General features: G+C 40.0%; 1 protein-coding gene across 3 annotated transcripts; it reads left to right on the forward strand.

The window, feature by feature from the left end:
• The first annotated feature begins 3158 nt into the window (after nt 1-3158).
• On the forward strand, nt 3159-26164 carry PHF10 (PHD finger protein 10). Of its 3 annotated transcripts, none has more exons than XR_010910061.1 (12): nt 3159-3311; nt 7359-7465; nt 8058-8188; nt 9644-9727; nt 10410-10543; nt 10803-10952; nt 12617-12726; nt 13368-13515; nt 14772-14924; nt 21784-21892; nt 24326-24537; nt 25932-26164. XR_010910061.1 is itself a non-coding variant. In XM_060776437.2 (12 exons), the coding sequence occupies exons 1-12, from the start codon at nt 3243-3245 to the stop codon at nt 26015-26017; spliced, it is 1470 nt and encodes a 489-aa protein (XP_060632420.2). In that variant the 5' UTR covers nt 3159-3242; the 3' UTR covers nt 26018-26164. The 3 variants fall into 3 exon arrangements, 2 of the variants coding, with proteins under 2 accessions (XP_060632420.2, XP_060632421.2); XM_060776437.2 differs by having other exon boundaries at nt 24349-24537; XM_060776438.2 differs by having other exon boundaries at nt 9650-9727; nt 24349-24537.
• The last annotated feature ends 169 nt before the right edge of the window (nt 26165-26333 follow it).

The following is a 26333-nucleotide window of genomic DNA, read 5'->3' on the forward strand; positions in this document are numbered from 1 at the left end:
AAAACTTTGGCCCTCCAAATTGGACTTCAACTCCCACAAATCCTAACCTGGGATCAGATCCTGGGATATACTTAGGCGATCCCTCGTTGGCAGAGTAGGATAATCTTCCAGGATCAGTATTCTGGTGGGTCCGTAGGTGACTGTGGAGCCCTATTCTTGATCTGCATCTTCTCCCGCAGTGAGGGCATTGGTTTCCAGGTGGAAGGCGGTCTCTGTCGGGATTGACTTGACGCGCCTTCCTCTTGGCATGTTTCTCTCTTTCACCCTCCATTCGTGCCTCTTCAAATTCTGCAGCACTGCTGGTCACAGCTGACCTCCAGCTGGAGCACTCAAGGGCCAGGACTTCCCAGTTTTCAGTGTCTATGCCAGAGTTTTTAAGCTTGGCCAGATAGGCCCTATATCCTGGGATATAGGGCCTATCTGGAAGAGCCCTTAGATAGTGTTGTGTATGCCTGCTTGCAGCATGGAATTCGACTTCCTACTCTAAATTTCTTTCAGGCTGGCTGGGTTTATTTATTTATTTCATGTAAAAGCACTGCATAAATACCATGGTAAATAATGTACCATGCAGCTGTGGACAAGTCTACAGAGGGACCACCAAACGCAGCTTTGCCCAAACACGAATCAAGGAACATGAAAGGCGCTGCAGACTAATTCAACCAGAAAAGCCAGCCATAGGAGAGCACCCGATGAACCAACCTGGACACAGCCTATTATTTGAAAGCACAGAAATGTTGGACCACTCTCACAACCACCATGTCAGACAACACAGAGAATCCACTGAAATCCATAAGCATGTGGACAATTTCAACAGAAAGGAGGAAACCATGAAAATGAACAAAATCTAGCTACTAGTATTTTTAAAAATTCTAAAATCAGGACACTAAATAAAGAGCAACACTCAAAAATCAGGGGAATTCGAGAGAAGATACAATCATGGCCAGGTTACACCTCCCAACAAAGGACTCCCCAGGCAGCAATCACTCAGGCTTTGAAGCTGCAAGGCCATTAAATGCTAATCAAGGTGGCCAATTGCAACATTCACACTTTCCCCAAACAGACGAGAGTTCTTTTTCCCACCCTGGACATTCCAAAGATATATAAAACTCACCTGCCTAGTTTCCAGAAGACCCCTCAACATGTGAGGATGCCTGCCATAGATGTGTGTGAAATGTCAGGAGAGAATGCTTCTGGAACTTTGCCAGACAGCCTGGCAAACTCAGGGTAGCTTACAAGGATGTTATTGCGGGCAGCTACTTTGTGCTTGGTGTTTGCATAGCATTTCCTAAATATTAGTGTTCTGTCTAAGGCAGGGATCCTCAAACTAACAACCAGGGGCCGGATGTGGCCCCCCAAGGTCATTTACCCGGCCCTCGCTCAGTGTCAACATAAGTCTGAAATGACTTGAAAGCACAAAACAACAATCCTATCTCATCAGCCAAAAGCAGGCCCACACTTCCCATTCATATGCTAATAAGTTTATATTTGGGTTGTTGTAGGTTTTTTCGGGCTATATGGCCATGTTCTAGAGGCATTTCTCCTGACATTTCGCCTGCATCTATGGCAAGCATCCTCAGAGGTAGTGAGGTCTGTTGGAACTCGGAAAATTGGTTTATATATCTGTGGAATTACCAGGATAGGACAAAGGACTCTTGTCTGCTGGAGCTAAGTGTGAATGTTTCAACTGACCACCTTGATTAGCATTTGATTGCCTGGCAGTGCCTGGAGCAATCTTTTGTTGAGAGGTGATTAGATGTCCTTGTTTGTTTCCTCTCTGTTGTTGTGCTGTTCTAATTTTAGAGTTTTTTTTTTTAATACTGGTAGCCAGATTTTGTTCATTTCAATGGTTTCCTCCTTTCTGTTGAAATTGTCCACCTGCTAATCAAGGTGGTCAGTTGAAACATTCACACCTAGCTCCTGCAGGCAAGAGTCCTTTCTCCCACCCTGGTCATTCCACAGATATATAAACTCTTTTTCCTAGTTCCAACAGACCTCACTACCTCTGAGGATGCTTCCCATAGATGCAGGCGAAACGTCAGGAGAGAATGCCTCTAGAACATGGCCATATAGCCCGAAAAAACCCACAAGAACCTAACAAAATGAAGAACAATTTAAACAAATATAAACGTATTGTCGAAGGCTTTCATGGCCGGAATCACTGGGTTGTTGTAGGTTTTTTCGGGCTATACGGCCATGTTCTAGAGACATTTCTCCTGACGTTTTGCCTGCATCTATAGTAAGAATCCTCAGAGGTAGTGAGGTCTGTTGGAACTAGGAAAAAAGGTTTATATTTCTGTGGAATGACCAGGGTGGGACAAAGAACTCTTGCCTGCTGGAGCTAGGTGTGAATGTTTCAACTGACCACGTTGATTAGCATTTGATGGCCTGGCAGTGCCTGGGGGAATCTTTTGTTGAGAGGTGTTAAGATGTGCCTGAAAGAAACCCAGCCATCCTGAAAGAAATCTAGAGTAGGAAGTTGAATCCTATGCTGCAAGCAGGCATACACAACACTATCTAAGAGGGCTCTTCCAGATAGGTCCTATATCCCAGGATATAGGGCCTATCTGGCCAACCTTAAAAACTCTGGCATAGACACTGAAAACTGGGAAGCCCTGGCCCTTGAGTGCTCAAGCTGGAGGTCAGCTGTGACCAGCAGTGCTGCAGAATTTGAAGAGGCATGAATGGAGGGTGAAAGAGAGAAACGTGCCAAGAGGAAGGTGCGTCAAGCCAACCCTGACTGAGACGGCCTTTCACCTGGAAACCAATGCCCTTACTACAGGAGAAGATGCAGATCAAGAATAGGGCTCCACAGTCACCTAGGGACTGATCCTGGAAGACTATCCTACTTGGCCAACGAGGGATTGCCTAATGTAGACTTGTCTTCATTTTAATTATTGCATTCTTTTCATGTTTTTTTCCAATTATAATCTGGCCCTCCAACAGTTTGAGGGACTGTGACCTGGCCCTCTGTTTCAAAAGTTTGAAGATCCCTGGTCTAAGGCCTGCTGGGTGAAAACTTAAGTCTACAGGTGTAATCAATGCCTTGCGCATGCGCATATGGGTGTGCAGTAGAAGAAGGAGGCGCTCTGGGATGCGGCTGCAATACCACTGCTAGGGCGCAGGTGGCGCTGTCATGCAACGGCGTTCTGAGAGCCGGAAGCGGAAGTAGGGTCGCGTGAGGGAGAAAGGAGGAGGAAGAAGAGGCCGATGGTGGACCTTTCTCGCCGCGGCCGTCGGCGGTGATGGCGGCCGTTCTGTCCCCGCGGGTATGTGACAGCGACCCGGCCACGCCTGGAACCCAGTCCCTCAAGGTGAGAGCCGCTTTCCCCTCAAAGCCTCGCCGAGAAGCGCTGAGGGAGGCGTTTGCATCCTGTGAGGCCTGCTACGGCCGCCATCTTGGATCCCCTCCAAGGCAGGGAAAAAGCTTTTTCTCCTCAGGCCATTCTCATTAGATATTTTTAAGAATTAATATAGGAGTTGGCCATAACAAAACAACACCCTACAACAGGGAGAAATGCAAAATACTCCACTTAGGCAGAAAAAACCCAAACAACACTATAACAGGGACAAAGGCAAAACACTTTGGCAGAAAAAAATGAAATGCTAAAATACAGAATGGGGGACAATGAGGCCTGGCTCGAGAGCAGTACGTGTGAAAAAGATCTTGGAGTCCTCGTGGACAACAAGTTAAACATGAGCCAACAATGTGATGTGGCGGCAAAAAAAGCCAATGGGATTTTGGCCTGCATCAATAGGAGCATAGTGTCTAGATCTAGGGAAGTAGTGCTACCCCTCTATTCTGCTTTGGTTAGACCACATCTGGAATATTGTGTCCAATTCTGGGCACCACAATTCAAGAGAGATATTGACAAGCTGGAATGTGTCCAGAGGAGGGCGACTAAAATGATCAAGGGTCTGGAGAACAAGCCCTATGAGGAGCGGCTTAGGGAACTGGGCATGTTTAGCCTGAAGAAGAGAAGGCTGAGAGGAGATATGATAGCCATTTATAAATATGTGAGAGGAAGCCACAGGGAGGAGGGAGCAAGCTTGTTTTCTGCTTCCCTGGAGACTAGGACGCAATGGAACAATGGCTTCAAACTAGCCGTTCAGCAGTGGAACTCTCTGTCCCGGAGTGTGGGGGAGGCTCCTTCTTTGGAAGCTTTTAAGCAGAGGCTGGATGGCCATCTGTCAGGGGTGATTTGAATGCAATATTCCTGCTTCTTGGCAGAATGGGGTTGGACTGGATGGCCCATGAGGTCTCTTCCAACTCTTTGATTCTATGATTCTATGAGCCAACAATGTCATGTGGCGGCAAAAAAAGCCAGTGGGATTTTGGCCTGCATCAGTAGGAGCAAAGTGTCTAGATCTAGGGAAGTCATGCTCTCCATGCTAAAGCTTGAAATCATCATTTGCTGTTGAGCCATGATGTTGTTTTCATGATGTTGTCTGATTATGATGTTTTGTTGATTTTTGGTTGTTGATTGTTAAATGGACGAACCCAGAGGGTGCTCACCAATGCTTCCTCTTCAACTTGGAAAGAAGTGACGAGCAGCGTGCCGCAGGGTTCTGTCCTGGGCCCGGTCCTGTTCAACATCTTTATTAATTACTTAGATGAAGGGTTAGAAGGCAGGATCATCAAGTTTGCAGACGACACCAAATTGGGAGGGATAGCCAATACTCCAGAGGACAGGAGCAGGATTCAAAACGATCTTGACAGATTAGAGAGATGGGCCAAAACTAACAAAATGAAGTTCAACAGTGACAAATGCAAGATACTTCACTTTGGCAGGAAAAACGAAATGCAAAGATACAGAATGGGGGACAATGCCTGGCTCGAGAGCAGTACATGTGAAAAAAATCTTGGGCGTCCTCTTGGACAACAAGTTAAACATGAGCCAACAATGTGATGTGGCGGCAAAAAAAGCCAGTGGGATTTTGGCCTGCATCAATAGGAGCCTAGTGTCTAGATCTAGGGAAGTCATGCTCCCCATGCTCTATTCTGCTTTGGTTAGACCACACCTGGAATATTGTGTCCCATTCTGGGCACCACAATTCAACAGAGATATTGACAAGCTGGAATGTGTCCAGAGGAGGGTGACTAAAATGATCAAGGATTTGGAGAACAATCCCTATGAGGAGCGGCTTAAGGAGCTGGGTGAGCCAACACCCTGAGATATGGATGGAGGATGATGAGCAACAATTTTAGTGTGATGACTGACCATTATAGTTATTGAGTGTAATTGCTGTTTTAATATTTTACTGTAATATGTATTATGATGTTTTATTGATTGTATGTGATATTATGGTTGGAAACCGGTCTGAGTCCCTCAAGAGAGGTAAGAAGGCCGGTATAAAAAACTTTTAAATAAATAAATATTTAATAATAATAATAATAATTTAAAAAACTTTTATTTATACCCCGCTACCATCTCCCCAAGGGACTCATTGCGGCTTACATTTAGCCTGAAGAAGAGAAGGCTGAGAGGAGATATGATAGCCATGCATAAATATGTGAGAGGAAGCCAAAGGGAGGAGGGAGCAAGCTTGTTTTCTGCTTCCCTGGAGACTAGGACGCGGAACAATGGCTTCAAACTACAAGAGAGAAGATTCCATCTGAACACGAGGAAGAACTTCCTGACTGTGAGAGCCATTCAGCAGTGGAACTCTCTACCCCAGAGTGTGGTGGATAGTCCTTCTTTGGAAGCTTTTAAACAGAGGCTGGATGGCCATCTGTCAGGGGTGCTTTGAATGCAATATTCCTGCTTCTTGGCAGAATGGGGTTGGACTGAATGGCCCATGAGGTCTCTTCCAACTCTTTGATTCTATGATTCTAAGTTAAACATGAGCCAACAATGTGATGTGGTGGCAAAAAAAGCCAATGGGATTTTGGTCTACATCAATAGGAGCATAGTGTCTAGATCGAGGGAAGTAATGCTACCCATGCTCTATTCTGCCTTGGTTAGACCACACCTGGAATATTGTGTCCAATTCTGGGCACTACAATTGAAGGGAGATGTTGACAAGCTGGAATATGTCCAGAGGACGGCGACTAAAATGATCAAGGGTCTGGAGAATAAGCCCTATGAGGAGCGGCTTAAGGAGCTGGGTGAGCCAACACCCTGAGATATGGATGGAGGATGATGAGCAACGATTTTAGTGTGACGACTGACCATTATAGTTATTGATTGTAATTGCTGTTTTAATGTTTTACTGTAATATGTATTATGATGTTTTATTGATTGTATGTGATATTATGGTTGGAAACCGGTCTGAGTCCCTCATAAATAAATAAATAAATATGTAATAATAATAATAATAGTAATTTTAAAAAACTTTTATTTATACCCCGCTACCATCTCCCCAAGGGACTCGGTGCGGCTTACATTTAGCCTGAAGAAGAGGAAGGCTGAGAGGAGATATGATAAAATGATCAAGGGTCTGGAGAACAAGCCCTATTTATTTTATTTACAGTATTTCTATTCCGCCCTTCTCACCCCGCAGGGGACTCAGGGCGGATTACAATGTACTATATACATGGCAAACATTCAATGCCATAGGCACACAACATAAATAGACAGACACAGAGGCAATTTAACATTCCAGCACAGACAGACACAGAGGCAATTTAACATTCCAAGGTGTAAGTCACCTTGGATCTCATCTTGGGAGAAAGGTGGATATTAAATAACGTAACTGAACAGCTTATCTATCCGAACGTATCTCTCCTTATGAATCATCTAGGACTTTAAGATAGTCTGCGGAGGCCCTGCTCTTGATCCCGCTTTCCTACAGATACGTTTGGCGGAGACAAGAGACAGGGCCTTCTCAGTGGTGGCCCCTCAGCTATGGAACACCCTCCCCAGGGATAACAGTTCGGCTCCCTCCCTTCTAACATTCTGCAAAATAGTTAAGACCTGGCTCTTCGAGCAAACGTTTTCTGCTGGAGCAAAATTAGATGTAAACGAACATATGGAATTACTGACGATGCAACTGGACAACGATTTTTGTAAGGAGACGCCGAGGATCTAGTTTTTACAGATATATTTGCTTTTTATATTACATTTTAAATGTTGAATTGTTTATAATTGTTTTAATTGCATTTTTGATATTTGTTATGGCATCTAATCGCTGCCGACTGTGAATCGCCTTGATTCGCCTCTGGCTGAGAAAGGCGGTATACAAATGCGATAAATAAATACATTGGTATAGAGTTTGGATAAAAAGTCTTAACAAACCTGGGGATTAGATTAAGATTTGTTGGTTTAGGGTTTTAATGTAACCTTACCTTAAAGCTTAATAGATATGTGATTACTGTATTATGACTTTACAGCATTGTAATATTTGTGCTTTTGGTTCAGGATGATACTGAAGACAATTCAAACGATGGCAGCCAACCATCTAAAAGACGGCGAATGGGCTCAGGGGACAGTTCACGAAGTTGTGAAACTTCAAGCCAAGATCTTAGGTATTACTCAGTTTTGAAAAATATTTTCACCAGAATGTTTTAGTTTAGTATATGTTATTTCCCAACAAATACCTGAATTACATTAATACAAACATAATTGTAAAATTTATAAATCTTTGAGCTTCACTGGATTTATTTAATTATTTACACAGTCCTAGTATTCTTAGACTATTTCTGCATGAACTAGATATCTGAAATTTGATGTATATGTAGTAATACATGTCACTGCAAAAATCTATAAATAGGACTTTGGTGCTTTTCTCCTTGAAAATAGAGAGTTGGAAGTATATTCCAGAGTAGTTAAGGTGTCCTAGCTTAAGCTAGAAAGCTGAAATTTGGCTTAATAAAACAACAGAAAGATCCGGAAAATGGGATGTTGGGGCATCGAATAGTTAAAGTACAGTACACGAGGTTACCTTTCTAAAAATGGACAACATTATTTATTTGACTATTCAGGACATTGGTACATTGTTAATCTGAATATTGTAGATTACCACATGAATATAAAACAATATAAATGCAGAAGACCTTGCATGTTGGATAGCATGCCATGTTGTGGAGTTGTTCCAGGCTTGATCTTTCTGTGTTTAAGCTTTAGCTACTTTCCAGCGGAAAATCTGATAGAATACAAATGGCCGCCTGATGAAACGGGAGAATACTACATGCTTCAAGAGCAAGTCAGTGAATACTTGGGTGTGACCTCCTTTAAGCGAAAGTATCCAGGTATTCATGTTATTGATGGAATGTTACAAATTAAAATATGCACATATTTCAAATACTCAGGCCCATTCATGGGAGCCAATAACTGATTGGTCTCGCTGCCATGTTCAGACCATAAAGGCAGAGGTGCATCTCTTGTGAAGATGCTTGTCTGCATCTATGGTATTGTGTGAATGCTTCTTTATGCATTAGTCCCTATAAGATGATTTTGCCTTAACTGCAGAATTCCTAAACGGCCTTTACAACTGTTAATTAAAATAATGCAGATAACATTTCATTCTTTTCTCATTCTGCTACAATTTTACCATAAGAAGTTAATAGTTTAAAAGATAACTTTTGTGGCTCCCTAAAGGGGGATGTTTTGAGCACCTGAAAGTTTTGAGGTTTTGTTTTCATTCCTTAAAACTTTACATAAAGGCGATCTTCTGTTTGTTCCTTACAGTAATAGTTGTTTCATTTCTTTTGGATTGCTGGTAACCTTGAGCTACTCTATTCTATTTCAAATGCAAGTTACTAGTTTGTTAACAATGGAAATCAAACATCTTACTCTTAATATGACTTTATATAGTTGATATCAAGATTGTGAAAAACCTTGTACAGTTTAAAGAATATTAGTTGCCAAGAAAAAAAAAGAAAAAAAATCCGAATGAATGCAGCCTGGCACCACTATAACTGTCATGTTTTAATGCTATGGAACCATGAGAGTTCTAGTTTTTGAAAGTCTTTTTCCTTTTCTGCAAACAATTCCATTAAATATTCAGCACTTCCATCCTATGCCTTGTTCCTTAGCTACAATTTGCACTATTCCCTCGACTTGTTTACAGTTTGACCATGTCTTAACGGTAGTTGTCACCAGAGGTCATTGGGCGTTGTTCTGAGTTTTAAATTGTTGTTTATATGCTGTAGTTTTACTTTATTTTAGTGTACTGTGTGTTTATTTTATGTTTTATTTTAGGCATTTGTGACATATGTAAACTGCCCCGAGTCCCTTCGGGGTAGAAGAATAAAGTAGTAGTATTAGTATTAGTAGTAGTAGTAGTTATTATGGCATCTCACCAAACTACAAATCCTGGGATTCTGTAGCATTGAATTAAAATGGTGTCAAACTGCAGTCATTCAACAATGTAGATGCATCCTAAGTTTACTTTCTCTGAGGTTTGAAGCTTCTTATGCTGCTGCCTCAGTTGAGGCTGCTATGCAGTTTATGTTCCTTTTTGTGTCAGTAGATTAGCCTTTACTTTGAAGAAAAGTAGGTTTGGGTAAGCAACTGTTTTACATTCCAGACAAACATACTCATAAGGCTTAGCGAACTGTGTGTCCTGCACAAATATTAGTATTGTTTCCCTAATATCCTATTTGAATAATTTTAATGTATATTTAACAGAAGTGTTAGTTATATTTACAACAATTCTTTACATTTCTTTTTCTTTTCTCACTTTTTCTCACCTTTTCCTGGAGATTTAGAAAGAAGAGATCTATCTCACAAAGAGAAACTCTACCTCAGAGAATTAAACGTCATTACAGAAACACAGTGTACTTTAGGTGAGTACTCAAGAGGATATTTTAATTTCTTTTTATGAAGTAAATATTATTATTTCACATATTTGTAACCCACCCTTCTCACTCTAAAATGGGACTCTGGGAGGTCTTCCAGCAGGCAGCGATTCGATGCTACTACATATAAATATAAAATTGAACAAATACAATTAAAACCTTACAATTAAATATTAATTATTATAACATCAGTTAAAATCATGTAATCCAGATCATAGTCCAAGGCCTGTCCAATTGTAGATTCTATTAGTCTATTATCCTTATTACACTGTTTACTGGTTGAATGCTAAGTAATATGTGACATTGATAAATGGTTGAAACAAGCTTTCTCTGCCCAAAGGGCTTCACACTTTATTACAGTAAGGTTCCAATTATTTGTTTTACTTTGTTGAAAACCTTTTGGAGACAGATGGAAAGTAGTTTGGGATCATTTTAGAAATGAAGAACACGGGTAAATTTCTGAAATACTTGCTTTGTCTGTAAGAACTTATTTCTGAAATACCACAAACTTTAATGTCTTGGATCAGTGTACAGTTGGCAGACCATATATGGTCCTGGTGCTTTACGTTACAGTGCTTTCACAACTTTTAACAAGTTTAAAAATAAAAATCTTAATCTTCCTTCCTTTCCCCCCACAAAATCACTTATTTGAGTTGTTGATGTACTCTAGGTCTAACGGCCTTACGCAGTGATGAAGTAATTGATCTCATGATTAAAGAATATCCTGCCAAACATGCTGAATACTCTGTTATACTTCAAGAAAAGGAACGTCAACGAATAACTGATCATTACAAAGAATATTCTGTAAGTACACATTCAGATGTAGTTCCTAAGATCTTTCAATGGCATGGTATTACGATATATGCTTGTGCATAAATTGACCTTATGTATAAATCAAGTTTGGGGGCCAAACAATTAGATTGACCTGTGAGTAAGTCGACCCAAGTTTTTAGATTTTTTAAACTAAATTTCTACACATATAGATGGGTATATGCAGTAAGTGTATTTTGAGATGCAAAGTTTCTGCAAGCTGTGAACTAATGACAGGAAAACTTTATTTCAGCAAATGCAACAGCAGAACACCCAAAAAGTCGAAGCTAGTAAAGTTCCAGAATACATTAAGAAAGCTGCCAAGAAAGCTGCTGAGTTCAACAGCAACTTGAACCGTGAACGAATGGAAGAAAGAAGGGCCTATTTTGATTTACAGACACATGTAAGATGGCTTTACTTGCTTTCTCAAATGACTGTTTATAGTAGAGATGTCAGATACATATATTTTTGGGAAACATGGTTGTATACAGTGTTGCAGTAGGGAAGGAGTGTACACGAACTAGCTCAAGCAACACCTTTCACTGGTGCAATGGATTGAGGCAGTTGGATTTAGCATAAGGATAAAAAGGGATTTAGAAATCACTCAGATTGAAATGGCTGTGGACACACCTGCTCTGTGCTCTGAGGTTTATTAAAATAATTTAATTTATGTATCTGTTAATCACATCTCTGTCAATAAAGAATCTGAGGCAGTGTGCAACAAAAAGTGTTTCTAGGCAATCTCCCATGCAAGTATTAATGAGGCCCAGCCTTCTTCAGGCTTTGAGATCAGATGTGTTGTTGTAGCCACAGGCTTTTCACTATAGCTACGTCATTAATTTATTATTCCAAGTAATAATTTGCTTTAAAAAGTAAGCAGAACATTTTGAAAACAGTATTATTTTCTCACTTAAATTTTAATTATAAATGCATTATTTACATTTTGTCTTGCATACAGTTATGGCTGAAAATATGGTAATTTTAATATTAAAATGTAGTTGCACATGGGAAAATACAGCTACCTTTTATAAACATTTAGTTATAGAATAGAATCATAGAATCAAAGAGTTGGAAGAGACCTCATGGGCCATCCAGTCCAACCCCATTCTGCCAAGAAGCAGGAATATTGCATTCAAATCACCCCTGACAGATGGCCATCCAGCCTCTGCTTAAAAGCTTCCAAAGAAGGAGCCTCCACCACACTCCGGGGCAGAGAGTTCCACTGCTGAACGGCTCTCACAGTCAGGAAGTTCTTCCTCATGTTCAGATGGAATCTCCTCTCTTGTAGTTTGAAGCCATTGTTCCGCGTCCTAGTCTCCAAGGAAGCAGAAAACAAGCTTGCTCCCTCCTCCCTGTGGCTTCCTCTCACATATTTCTACATGGCTATCATATCTCCTCTCATCCTTCTCTTCTTCAGGCTAAACATGCCCAGCTCCTTAAGCCGTTCCTTATAGGGCTTGTTCTCCAGACCCTTGATCATTTTAGTCGCCCTCCTCTGGACACATTCCAGCTTGTCAATATCTCTCTTGAATTGTTACTTACATGCTTTGGAACCATTCTTTTGTTTTTCCCTGCCTTCTTCTCAGCCACACAGATAATGTAATACAATGAAGAGAAAGTCTGTAGTTCCTCTGGTTCTTCCTGTCCTTAAGCTGATTTAAACTCCTGTTTGCCAGATTTTTAATGTGGAACAGAACGCTAAATTGCAAATACTTCTTTGTAAATATGTCTGACCATGTGGTCTAGCAAGTAACCTGAATGCGTTTATGTATGGTATATATACATACGCCCATGTCAAATTATTTTGCATGTGCATGAGAACACACAGAATGCTAATGATGATTTGGGTAGACAGAAGTTTTAATTAGCAGTTGTGTAACCCACTCTTGAGTCATAATGGATTGTGGGAATTGAATCATTCATAGATATCCGCAAGATTAAATGGTACATTGCACATGGATGTGTGTGGACAAGTACATGGTTTTGATACTGTTTCATCTTATAGAAGAGTACATCAGTTTGTAAAAGATAGAAAACTAGTCCCTTGTTTTTGTATTAACAATGCAGGTTATCCAAGTGCCTCAAGGGAAATACAAAATCTTACCTACAGAAAGGACAAAAGTTAGCCCTTATCCTGTGGCCCTCATACCAGGCCAGTTTCAGGAATATTATAAAAGGTATGGTAAATGAAATGCTTTAGCTCAAATCAGTCTGCTTTTGGGAGATGCCATTCATTAAAACGGATAAGGTTACATCTAAGCGAATGAGATCCTTATGGAAAGAGAATGTGATAAAGGGGGTATAGCAGTCTTTCTGTAATAAGTGCAAAGCTGTAACCATAAAGTGTAAGATTTGCCTTGCTGGACTAGTTCAGAGTTCTGTCAGGATCAGTATTTTATGTCCATTTGAAGGTCAGATCTTTTGAAGCCTCATTCCTCTGAATTCATTGGTTTATTCCCAACACTGATATTCTGAAAGCTGTTTATAGAAGTGAGATTCATTTCAGAGTATCAGGCTGTTAGTATTAATAATTAAACTTAGACCTTTTAACCTTTCTCATAATGCACTGTAGGCTCTTGTTTAGTCAGACATTTTAATGTCATGTCCACAATGTGTGAACTCTGCACAGTTAAAATAGATTTGTATGCTCATAAAATATAAATATTTAAACACTCTTTACATATTTACCAATAACATTTCAATACAGTTACAAGGGAATGATTTTGGGTTTAAGCTAGCCTTCATTCTTGGTCATTATGCAGTTGTTTAACAAAATATATTGATAAGTACAACGTTGTAATTCATTATTCCGCTCCAGATACTCTCCGGATGAGCTCCGCTATTTGCCACTAAATACAGCTCTTTATGAGCCTCCATTAGATCCAGAGTTGCCTGCTTTGGACAGCGATGGAGATTCAGATGATGCTGACGAGCGAGATGAAAAGCGGAAAGTCAAAGGCAACTCGGTGAGCTAAAATATTGTCTGAGTGTGCGTTTTCTTTTGCTTATCAGATGGGGACCAGGTCATGTTATGAATCAGCTCTATAATCTAAATGTGTCTACACAGCTAGCGAGTTACTCATAGTAAGTTGGCAAATGACATGGCAGTCTTTCCACATTTGCATTTTTTTACTTTTATGCATTTGATTATTCATGCTTTGATTTAAAATGTTGGATGATTGAATTCACGGATATGGAATCCATGAATGCAGAGGGCTGGCTTTATGGTTCCAAAATTTAGAAAGAACTTTTCATTCTTCCCTAGCCCAATGCAAACAAATATAATAGGCACTCAGTTAACCAGCCTCCTTGGGGATCGGTAGATGCTGGCTAAACATAGTTTCTGATTGCTTGAGAGTTACTATTAAAAATAGATGTAACTATACCATACCCCACACTATACCATAAACTTTTTATTGACTTCATATTAATATTGAAGTACAGTAATTAAAAGTAAATTAAGAGCAATAAAGACAAAGTTAATGTCGCAGTTTTACTGTATTTTAAAACCAGTTTTTAAAATTTAAAGTATTTATTTATTTATTTTTTGCTTGTTGCGTGAAGCAGACTGATATTGATCGCAGTTTGTTTGCTATTGCTGCATTTCACTGATCTTAATCAGTTTTGTGATGTTTAGGTTGGTTATTGCTTTGTGTTATTTTCTTTGCACTTTTGTATTTTGTAAACCACCCTGAGTCCCTCTGGGAAATGGTGGTGGGTTATAAATAAAGTTTTATTTATTATTGCTGTTGTTATTATTCTACTGACAAAAACACAGTATGTCACAGCAAACGAGATATATATATGCTGGATTTGGTATCACAAAATCACAAGTCGATCACTTCGCAAGCATCTAGGACTGTGTGATGTGTTTATGTGATTTATGTGATTTATATGATTTGTATTTTATTGAGTGTTTTATTGATGTTTTGTTTATTGATGTTTGTTTACTGATGTATTTTGGGCTTGGCCTCGTGTAAGCTGCACCGAGTCCCTTGGGGAGATGGTAGCGGGGTACAAATAAAGATGATGATTATTATTATTATTATTATTATCGAATGATGCACACAGATCCAAGTAAGGTGGCCTTTTGCAGTTGACAGATTGTGATTTTGTCAATGTTGATTGTTTCCAAATGCCGGCAGAGATCTTTTGGCACTGCTATTATTATAAGGTTCTGGTTGCTTGAGTCTACTGTTTAATTTTGGTGTTTTTGTTCCAGGACAATTCATCAGGCAACGTCTCTGAAGGCGAATGCACTCTTGAAAACCAGGAGGAACCTCTGCCGGCAAGACCGAAAGCAAGAGAGAGAAATTCCACTCCAAGAAAAGAGGGTTCCAAACGATCTGTATCCAAATCGGTTCCTGGGTACAAGGTAGAAGAAAAAAGCCCCTGACTCAGCTTCTTTACTGACCAGCCTCTCTCCTTGAAACGTTTTAACTTTGATTTTCAGAAATGTGGAACTTCTGCTTACTATACTTGACTAGCTGCTCTCCTGTTGTGCATTCCTGTTCGCTTCCTTACTTCCTGTTGCTTTATTTTTACTTGGGGCCTTACTGTTGTTACCTTGGCTGTGGAGTGGCTTCTATTTTCTGTAACCAAATTCGGTTCCTAAGCAATGGCAGCATGAAAAACCCAGTTAAAAAGTAAAAAGAAAGCAAGATTCCTCCCCACCCCAGTTGTAAAGTGGGTGGGTTTGTTCTTTGCAAATATAATTTAGTTTTAAATAGTTTGCTCCTCAGTGCAGCACTAGGCTGGCATGGTATAGTGTAGCTAAAACATGGCATAAATATATTGTTAGATTTTTCAGATGAAACACATAACTGTTTAAAATTTGATTTGTTAATACCTAAACCAAATGGCCCCAATATATAGGAAGCTGGAAGACTTTTTAAAAAAATCCAGAACTTGGGGAAAATCTACCTAAGCTAATAAAATCCCTTCAGGGCAGTATTTTTGCCCTCAGTTCTGAATTTAGGGAAGGTCAGGAGTTACAGAGAAAGTCAGAACCAATGGATTCAACCAGATTCTGAAGCATAAAACTCCTGATAGCGGTTTAGAAAATGCTTCTGAACCGCTAAGCTAGAAAACAATTTGTACTCTAAAGTAAGGTCAGTGGGTTTGGTTCTCACATTATGTGTCCATTTAAGGAACAGGGAAACCTGCTCTTGCTCTCATTCACATCGAGTTGAGGAAGAAAATAAGGTATTCAAAGAGGTTCAGAATGTCTGTACCTTAAATGTGCCCAGGACTTAAAAGCAGTGATTATTACATTCAGTATTTCAGTCATCAGTACTACTGATGAAATTTCAGTTTAGGATTAAATGTATCGTCCTATATTTCTATGGGATTTTATTTTGAAGTAAAGGAAAATAAGCAATAAGCTGCTTGGTTTCAGTTGAAACCAATGGAGGATTTGCTTTATACTGTGATAGGAAGGTCAGGGATGAGTATTGCAAAGATACAGGAAGAAAGTTAAGAAATGTAATTCTAATTTCCCAGAAGAGGTCCTTAAGTGACATCTAGTCTGAGAAGTTGTGTAGCACAAGTAACGTCGTTTTAAAGTTCTGTGAACCCTTAACCCAAATTCATAATATCTACATCAAATTCTTAAAATAATAATAATCTAAATCCATCCAACTTTCCTGTTAGTGTTCCATAGTTTTCATTGGAAAAGGCTTCCAGGAAGCATTATTATATAAATGATATAAATACGTAATTTCAGGCTGTGTTACAGAAATGCTAAGTAGCGCCCATTTCTCTTGTCAAAAATTATTTTTAAGGGAGATTTAAACTTTCGCAGAACGCCTCTATTTTTACATATTTACATTGCAAAATGTTTATTTTATTGCCGAATCAAACACATGCCAGTAATTTACGTAACCCAAAGAAATAGCTTGAGAAGGCACTGTAGCATTTTTGAACTGTTGGTGTTGTGTGAACAAAGGTTGTGACATATAGCAAATGTATGGTTAGTCTTTTATCGGAAGGTACAGCGTCAAGAATTGACTTCTAAAAGCTCTTGGCTCCTAAAGATAGAATCCCTTTTTTGGTGGGATTTCATACTGAGATTAAAAATGTACCCAGGTGATTCCTGGCCACTGATTCAAAACCATCCATATTGTAGTATCCTTACCACAGCTGCCATTTATTTCACGGGAATTTTTGTAGAGTTCCTCAATGCATTGGCTCCAAGAATACTTTGAGGAGATAATAATAGTGCCCGTTCCCTCTCTCCGCAAATTGTGGCACTTATTCTTTCTTCTGCCTAACTTTCATTCCGGACTTATTTTCGCTCCGGACTTTGCTAGAGATTGCTCAACTGTCTGTAGCAGGTGTTGATACGTCATGTGCCTAAGATAACATTTAAATGGAGCGTTAACGGCTTTCCCTAGAAACCCCTAATATTTATGATGATTTTATTCACTATCCAGAGAGAATACTCTTTATATTGTCATTTCTGTTTTAAACATCGCAAGAATCTATAGGATATGCATGCATACTGCTAACATGACATGGAAAGCATGTTTTACAGTAGACCATGTTTCCATTTTTAAATAGGCACGTTCCTTTTTATTAGGCTTTTAAAACATTTCCTGGTCTCCTGATGGGGGGAATGATCCCCCACCTGCTATTCCTCAGGAGCCATTATTTGTTACTTTACTGATAAAGGACTGACAGCATTCTTTGCTCGAGACTAAGGGAGATTTGCACTTAGGTGAGTTAAGCATGAAGCAAGGGACTGCCTCGCAATCTTGGCATCCTCATCGCCCCACTCTGCATTTGCCCCGTCCCAGAATTCCCTTGTTCATGTTAATTTGCTGTGAAAACAGGAAAGCCTTATTTTCTGACAGCATGGCTTTTGGAAGAACAGTATGCTTGTTTACTATTTTAGGCCTAGCCACATTTTAGCGGTTTAAATTCCAACAGTTCAGTTGATACATTGGTGGTCCAACAAACCATAGTTTATTGAAGTAAGAGCAGGTAAACACACTCCATATTTGCTTCTCTCTTGTTTGTCCAGTTTCACAGAAGATTTATTGGTTTGTTGATGCACAAGTTCCCATAGTCTGTGAACCAGAACAGTAGCTTGACAGACAAGGAAATTTCCTCCAAAGACAAGCATCAGCAGTAGCTCTTGTGGCAACAAACCATAGTTTGTTGAACCAGGAATGTGCAGTTTCAAAGAAGAGTTATTGGTTTGTTGATGCACAACTTCCTATGTAGTTTGTAAACCAGAGCAGTAGCTGGACAGACCAGGAAATCTTCTCCAAAGCCAATCATTTGCCACCATCATAGCTCTGGCTTCAGAAAAACTTGGTTTGTTGAACCAGGAATGTTACCTGTTAACTACCCCTATGTTTTCAGTGGGAATTAACCAGTTTGTGTGCCGCCTTAACCTTAAAATGTAGTTTGGCAGTGAATCTTTGTCCTTGTCCTCCTTTGTTCAGGACCGCAGTGTGGCAGGCAGTGTTTTCCAGTGTCCCGTCCCCAAGCCATTTTTATTTCATTCTTATGTCACTTGAATTGCTTTGAAATGTGAATTGGCTTTCCTTTGTATTTCATTTTTTTAATAGGGAGGTTCTTTTAGTTTGTATGTCGTGACTATTTACTCTTTGGTTTGTGGAAATAGGAAGGGAGGGAAGCATTAGTAGCCAGTGTACTTTCACGGGTGCCATGTTCAGCATCTAGGCTGCACTAAAGTATTGACTTTCGCACACCACAACACAGAAGTAGTCAATCACAGGTAGCATAGTTTGGGGTGATTGAGAGAGAGAGAGTTTGCTTACACTATCCACATAGGAGTAGAATAGAAATATGGTAAGAAGGTTAGAAAAACGCACTTGCTGTTTCCTCTCTATTGATCTAGCTTAAAACACAAGAATGTAACAGTGCAGCAGGATGGACACTGCAGGACTGAGGTGTAATCCTTTTGCCGGGCGGAGCAGGGTATATATAGAAAGGTATCCGAGTAGGAGTAGGATAGTCAGTAGAAAGAATTTTCTATGTATGTTTTCACTTCCATGGTATTTATTATTTTGTAGAGATATTTGTGAATGTTAGATTACTTTTATCATTTTGGTTTATATTTATGTATAAAACAGGTGGACTATGCTTTTTTAAAAAAAATAATAAATAAGCAAAAATTATTCACTCCCGCCTCTGTCATCTTTTTGGAAAAGAGCTATTGATAAATGCCTGTGGGTGTTTAAAGGAAAACTCTGGAGGCCGACCCAATTAGCATACCTTGCTGCCCTCGCTTTGAGGCTTAATCAGCTCGGAAAGCTGAAACCAGGCTCATGCGTAGTAGCGTGGAAGGTTCTTTTTCTTGAAGATGTTAGTTCTTTCAGATCATTGGGAAATGCCAACCTAAAACTGCATCTTTAGATATTTGAGAAAGTGAGGATTAAAGACCCCCCCCCCATTTCCATTGTGTTGTGTTGGAGTAATAATAATAGTAGTAGTAATAATAATAATTTTATTTTTATCCCACCACCATCTCCCCAAGGGGACTCAGAGCAGCTTACAAAAGCACTCAACAATGCAGCAAGTACATAAGCAAAATAGCACAATAGCAAAAACAAGTAAACAGACTACAGGAAACATTATATAAAACCCCAAACCTCTTTAAAAGATTCAGTAAAATGCAGCTATGGCTCTGGATAGAAAATGAACTGTACTAACATCAATCCAGTAAGATGCTGAGGTGATTTGATCTGAAAACTTGAAGGGTGGCGGCTAACCTAATCTCTTTAGTACAAAATAACTTAATTTTGCTCTCTAGTAAATCTGGTTTAAAGGCCATCTCCTGGTCCCATGCTATCCCTCTATTCTGCCTCGGTCAGACCACACCTGGAATCACACTGTGTCCAGTTCTGGGCATCGCAATTGAAGGGAGATGTTGACTCTAAGCTGGAATGTGTCCAGAGAAGGGTGACTAAAATAATCAAGGGTCTGAAGAACAAGCCGTATGAGGAGCAGCTTAAAGAGCTGGGCATGTTTAGCCTGCAGAAGAGAAGGCTGAGAGGAGACATGATGAGGGCCATGTATCAATATTAATGGGGAAGTCATAGGAAGGAGGGAGCAAGCTTGTTTTCTGCTTCCCTGGAGACTAGGACGCAATGGAATGTTACAAAAGACCACTCATATTTCTAAAATAAATATCAGTTTTATTTTATTTTACCAAATGTTATTTATGCTAAATGTTTTAATTGTTTTTATACTCATCAAATTGTGCCATTTGTAAACTGCCCTGAGTCGCCCTCGGGCTTCAAACTAGAGAAAAGGAAGGAGATTCCACCTGAACATTAGGAGGAACTTGGCTTCAAACTACAGGAGAGGAGATTCCACTTGAACATAAAAAAGAATTTCCTAGCTGTGAGAGCTGTTCAGCAGTGGAACTCTATGCTCTGGAGTGTGGTGGAGGCTCCTTCTTTGGAGGCTCTTCAACAGAGGCTGCATGGCCATCTGATAAGGGTGCTTTGAATGCGATTTCCCTGCTTCTTGGCAGGGGGTTGGACTGGATGGCCCACCAGGTCTCTTCCAACTCTAGGATTCTGATCCTACAATAGTTGTCCAGTGAAAGTCTGTGTTACTGCTGTAAAAGTAAATTGACAGCTGCTTGGGGAGGTGAACATGAAGAGCATGAGTAATATTTTCACATTTCATTTTGTTTAGTAAAATCCTACCAGAGTATATAATTCTTTTGGCCATAGAGATCTGTTGGGTTTCCCTGTAGTTTCATGCAGATACCCAGCAACTTGTAACCTTTCATGCTGCCAACCTCAACAGACAGACAAAACACAAAGTTTGCAAGCTTGGTAGTTGATTAAGTGTCCTTTGACCAGTATCTGGCCACTTGGAGTGCCTCTGGTGTTGCCACAAGAAGGTCCTCCATTGTGCCTGCGGCAGGGCTCAGGTTGCATTGCAGCAGGTGGTCAGTGGTTTGCTCTTCTCCACACTCGCATGTCGTGGATTCCAGTTTGTAGCCCCATTTCTTAACGTTGGCTCTGCATCTCGTGGTGCCAGCGCAGTCTGTTCAGCGCCTTCCAAGTAGCCCGAGAAATGTATTTACATATGTGTCTTCAAGACGCCTGTTGGCTTATGGCAACTTGAGGGTTTTCTTAGGTAACGAATCCTCAGAGGTGGCTTTGCTAGTGAAGTATAGCTGACATGATCTGGAATTTTAGCTCCTGAGATCAGAGTCTGGTGCAGTGGTTCTCAATCTGTAGGTCCTCGGGTGTTTTGGCCTACAACTCCCAGAAATCTCAGCCAGTTTACCAGCTGTTTACCATGCTTGCAAACTTTGTGTTTTGTCTGTTTGTTTGTTTTGTTAAAAATGTAATACAAATGTCTGGTTGCTCTTGACACGATAAATAAACACCAGCTGTTAGGATTTCTGGGAATTGAAGGCCAAAACATCTGGGGACCCACAGGTTGAGAATCACTAGTCTAGTGCTTTTAGGGCAGGGGTCTTCAAACTTTTTAAACAGAGGGCCAAGTCACAGTCCATCAAATGGTTGGAGGGCCGAATTATAGTTTGAAAAAAAAAATGAATGAATTCCTATGTACACTGCACATATCTGATTTGTAGTGCAAAAAAACACTTTAAAACAATACAATAATTAAAATAAAGAACAATTTTAACAAATATAAACTTAATAGTATTTCCATGGGAAGTGTGGGCCTGCTTTTGGCTGATGAGATAGGATTAGGCAGGGAAATTACCAGCACTTTTCTTTTGTGCATCTGTTATTTTATTTTTTGTTTCTTGATGAAACATATAATATAAGTGATTAGTTAATTTAGATTTATTTAAAAAATCTAGAAATGCAGTAGAGTGTTTAGCACACTTTCACTATCTTTCTGTAGATGAAGGCAACACCTGGAACGTCCCAATTCACATCTTCCTTAGAATGCCTGCTACCTAGCTAAGCTTAATTAAAAGTTACATAAAGGTAAGGGTTGGGGCTGGGGTTAGGTCAGTAAAAGATTCATGCCGGTCTCTTTGCACATACTTTTAAAGTACGCATTCTGTTCGTTTCTTTCCCCAATGTCTTTGTTTTAATCAGTGCCTCTTGATTTGCCATCATTCCTTTTGATTCACATCCCTTGAAAAGGTGCATTAATTTGTAGAAATACAAATCAGGAGCTTCTTTTCTTTTTTACAAAAAAAAAAAAAGCCTGTATCAGTTCTTCTGGAATGAATTTATAGCCCTCTTCTACCCTTCCAGCCAAAGGCCTTTCCAAATGCTATATGTGGGATTTGTCTGAAGGGTAAGGAGTCCAACAAGAAAGGGAAGGCGGAAGCCCTTATTCACTGCTCCCAGTGTGAAAACAGTGGTAAGTAGCACAACCTGCTTTTACTCTCTCTTATTTAAAGGGATGAAGGCATTTGGACGAGGGGGGGGGGGGGGGACGAAATACTAAATAAAATTCACTTCTTGGGGACCAATGTTTAAAGCAGGGGTCCTCAAACTTTTAAACAGAGGGCCAGGTCACAGTCCCTCAAAACTGCTGGAGGGCCGGATTATAATTTGAAAAAAAACCATGAATGAATTCCTATGCACACTGCACATATCTTATTTGTACTGCATAAGACACTTTAAAACAATACAATAATGAAAATGAAGAACAATTTTAACAAATATAAACTTATTAGTATTTCCATGAGAAGTGTGGGCCTACTTTTTCATTTCCTCCCTCTTTCTCTCCTTTTTTCCTTCCTCCCTTTCTCTCCTTCCTTCGCTCCCTCTTTCTTTCCTTCCCTTTTTTCTTTCTGTCTTTCTGTCTGTCCTTCCTTCCTCTTCTATCTCTGCTCTTCCTTCCCCCTTTTTCTTTTCCTACTTCTTTCTCTCCTTCCTTCCTTTGTTCTTTGCTTCCATTCTTCCTTCTCTCTTTCTTTCTTTCTTGCTGTCCCTCTTTCTCTCCTTTCCTTCTTTCTTTCTCTTCTTTCTTCCTTCTCTACCTCTTTCCTTCCATCCTTTGCTCTTTGCTTCCATCCTTCCTTCTCTTTTTCCTTCTTTCTTTCCCTCCCTCTTTCTCTTCTTTCTTCCTTCTCTACCTCTTTCCTTTCTTCCTTCTCTCTTTCCTTCTTTTTTCTCTCCCTCTCTCCCTTTCTTTCTTTCTTTCTTTCTTTCTTTCTCTCCTTTCTTCCTTCTCTACATCTTTCCTTTCTTCCTTTGCTCTTTGCTTCTATCCTTCCTACTCTCTTTCCTTCCTTCCTTCTTTCTTTCTTTCTCCCCTTCCTTCACTCCTCCTTCCTTTCCTTTTTTCTGCATCGTCATTTAGCTTTTCATCATTTAACTTTTTTGGGGTTTTAAGTCTTTTCTGCTATTTTTGGGTTTTTTATGAGTGATGGTCACTCATTGGTCTGTTAGGGGTATAGTGTCCAAATTTCGTGTCAATTCCCCCAGTGGTTTTTGAGTTCTGTTAATACTACAAACGAACATTACATTTATATATATCATCTCTACTTCACGGATTTTCACTTTTCACGGGTAGTCCTGGAACGTAATGCCCACAATAAGTGAGAGAACATTGTATTTTACCATCTCAAAGGCAAGAGATGACTGTCAGTCACAAAAAATTTGGAACTTTAACAGTCACACTTGAAATTGCTGTCAGAAATATTAAAAATTAACTAGGCATTTTTAATTACAAAAATGTGAGTCGAGCACTGAAAGAGTTAAATGGATTCAATGACTCAGAAAAAGCTGTAGATCAATATAAGAATGTGTGCCTGTTGCTTAGTAACGCCTCAGTCTGAGAGAGCTCTCAGTCTGAGAGAAGCCTATGTGAGAGAACGCCTCAGGGGGAGTATATGTTTCAGTAGTAGTAGGCCTCGCTGTGGGAGAAAGGCTTCAGAGTGTGAGGTAGGCCTCGTAATGAGAAGGCCTCGTGTGTGAAGCTCCAGTGTGAAGGTTGAACTTTGTGTCATGGAGACCTTGTTTCTCTAGCAGAGTAGAGTGCAGTGCAGCCAGTACTATAGATGAGCTTATGGTAGGGAACAGGAGAGGAAATACATCAGATGCCCTGGTAAGTTTTTTAAAAGGTAAACACTTAATTTGATTGTTTCAGGTAACACATCTCAGATAAAAGAGTAGATAGTCAAAAGGAAAAGTCATCTACCTTTGGTAGAAGAGTCATGGAAGGCAGCTCAAGGCAAAGAGAAACTTTCTCAGAGAAAGCCCTTGAGAATCAGGAGAGGGAGTAGAGATGCTTCCCAATCGATCAAGAAGTTGAGAAAGGGATTGAGCTGGAATTTGCTGTGTAGTATTGTAACTATGGTACTTAGTTTACACATACCCTTTCCCCCCAAAATAAGACCTAACCAGAAAATAAGCCCTATCATGATTTCTCTTCAAGATACTCGTAATATAAGCCAAAAATAAGACTCAGTTAAGACTGTCAACTGCTGGTAGTACATCCCTTATGACACACGACGGACATATTGAATTATAATAAAATAATATTAGTATATATATAAAATATAAAATAATATTGTCGACATAAAAGGTTAACAATGTTCCAGAAGATTACTGTCCTTGAATAAATGCCAGTGTTTGTACATGAATTAATGTAGATTATTGCACATTTTTTAAAAAGATATTCCTAATGCATCTTTTGGAGCAAACCTGGTCTTATTTTGGGGGGAAATACCATATAGGATTCTTGTCAGTATCTCTATAAAACACTGGAATGAACATACGTAGGTGTGTAAAAATCCCTCCTTAGATTATTTCTATTAAAAGGTGCTTTATCTGGCTATTCTAGTAACGGTCCTGGTTTTGATGCAGGCCACCCTTCCTGTCTGGACATGTCTGCGGAACTTGTGGCGATCATTAAGACCTATCCCTGGCAATGCATGGAGTGCAAGACATGCATCATATGCGGCCAGCCTCACCACGAGGAAGAGATGATGTTCTGCGACCTCTGCGACCGCGGCTATCATACCTTTTGCGTGGGGCTTGGTGCTATCCCCTCAGGTAGTTATTTACCCAAGTTACTTTTTCTCCAGAGACTGAGATCAGCTTGCTTCTTGTCTTCTGCTTCCAAGGCTGCAAAGAAAAAAAATGAAGCAGGCATGGGCAAACTACAGCCCTCCAGGTGTTTTGGACCTCAACTCCCACCACTCCTAAAAGCCTACGGTTAGCTGAAGTCCGAAACACCTGGAGGGTTGAAGTTTGCACATGCCTATTGAGATGATATTTCACTACTTCAGTCCTTTTTCAGGTGTCTTTTTTATTTGTGACGATGTGGGGGGGAAAATATTTCCTTTTAAATCTTTTTACTGCCTTGTATTGATGTATTTTCCCCCATTTAAATTAGCTGGGGTTTTCTTGTGAGGCCTTTATATTACAGGCTTGAGACACACTTGTAGTAAACAAAGTAACAAAGTTTATTTATAGCTTCTGGCTCCAACGCTTATGGTTATATTTGTGTGTACTGTTACAGTCTTGAGTCTTACATTCAATATCATTCATTTAGTTAACTTTTCCTATCAAACTTCAACTGTTTCACATCAACGAATATGTTACTTTTTCATATACTCTTGACAGAACTATATTCCGCCACAAACCACACTGGCACTTCTTTATTCTCCTTAAAACTTAAGCTCCATTTTCCTAACTGCTTTTCTCTCACAGAAGTTCCAAACTATCCTTCACAAACAGGAATCCCTAACTGACTATCCTGACTCTCTAACTGCTTATTTTTAAACTTAACTCCGCCCCTTTGGAATGTTCAGCTCTCTTCCCACCAACTGCCATTCTGGCTCAGCAGCCCTTTCAAATCCTGGCCTACACTCATCTGCATACGACCAATCGGCTGCACTTATGCAAATTAATCTTGCCTCTACTGTTGCTACCCTATTTCTGCCAATTCTGCCACATTGCAACATAGAGCAATACATCAAAAAATTAACATAGATCAACAAATTTGCTACACCTGTATGTAAAGCATTACTTCCAAGTGGCAGAGGTTCATTCTGTATCCCACACAGGTGAGATGGCCACTCCCAGTGAGATACCCATTGAAAAACTAGAGCAAAGTGTGCTGCAGGATGTCTCCCAAAAAATGTTGGGAACCACTGATGTAGATCTACACTAGCTTCAAACTGCACTGACTAGGCATCTGCTCACAAAAATGTGCAAACAAAAGCCCTTAATGCTCTGTGGTTTGTCATTTCTGTCCGGGCCTCAAACCATATTGAATGTATCGGGATTGGGAATTTGAATAATGTACGTAAGTTATGCATTCTTGACTGTGGCCATGAATTTCAGCCTGAGGCCCACTTTCCTTGTCCCAAACCAGGACTTGTAGCCGTCTTTCCACTATTACACATTTTGCCTCCTTTTAACACAAAGCTCTTGCTTTGTAGGTCGCTGGATCTGTGACTGTTGTGAGCGGCAGCCCCCGATCCCCAGGGGCAGAGGGAGAAGAGCAAAGAACAGCAAAGAAGGGTGAAAAACACACGGTTACATTCTGTCTACTCAACTGCACACAAAAAACAAACAAGTGCTCAGTTTGGTGCTATTCTACCGACCACTCTTGTCTAAGGAAAAATACCACTCGAAAACATTGTTCACCAAATAAAGTTTTTTTTTAATTTCAGTACAGTGGGGAGGATTCTTGGGTACATTCTGTTCACGGCTCTGCTTTTCAACTGGCAACCCCAGAAAGCAGGGAAATGCTCTGCCTTATCTGTCCGCACACAATTTGTCGAAAGGATCCAAAGCTATATTTTTATATATATAGAAAAAGCTGCACAGCAGATACATTG

This window comes from Anolis sagrei, chromosome 5 (genome assembly GCF_037176765.1).
Source record: "Anolis sagrei isolate rAnoSag1 chromosome 5, rAnoSag1.mat, whole genome shotgun sequence".
Taxonomy (NCBI): Eukaryota; Metazoa; Chordata; class Lepidosauria; order Squamata; family Dactyloidae; genus Anolis; species Anolis sagrei.

Bases quoted from the DNA above. Each gene is read 5' to 3' on its own strand.
- PHF10 (XM_060776437.2), top strand. From the start codon at position 3,243: ATGGCGGCCGTTCTGTCCCCGCGGGTATGTGACAGCGACCCGGCCACG. The intron at 10,953-12,616 runs GTAAGATGGCTT...TTAACAATGCAG, and splicing joins ATTTTGATTTACAGACACAT to GTTATCCAAGTGCCTCAAGG. The intron at 24,538-25,931 runs GTAGTTATTTAC...CTTGCTTTGTAG, and splicing joins GCTTGGTGCTATCCCCTCAG to GTCGCTGGATCTGTGACTGT.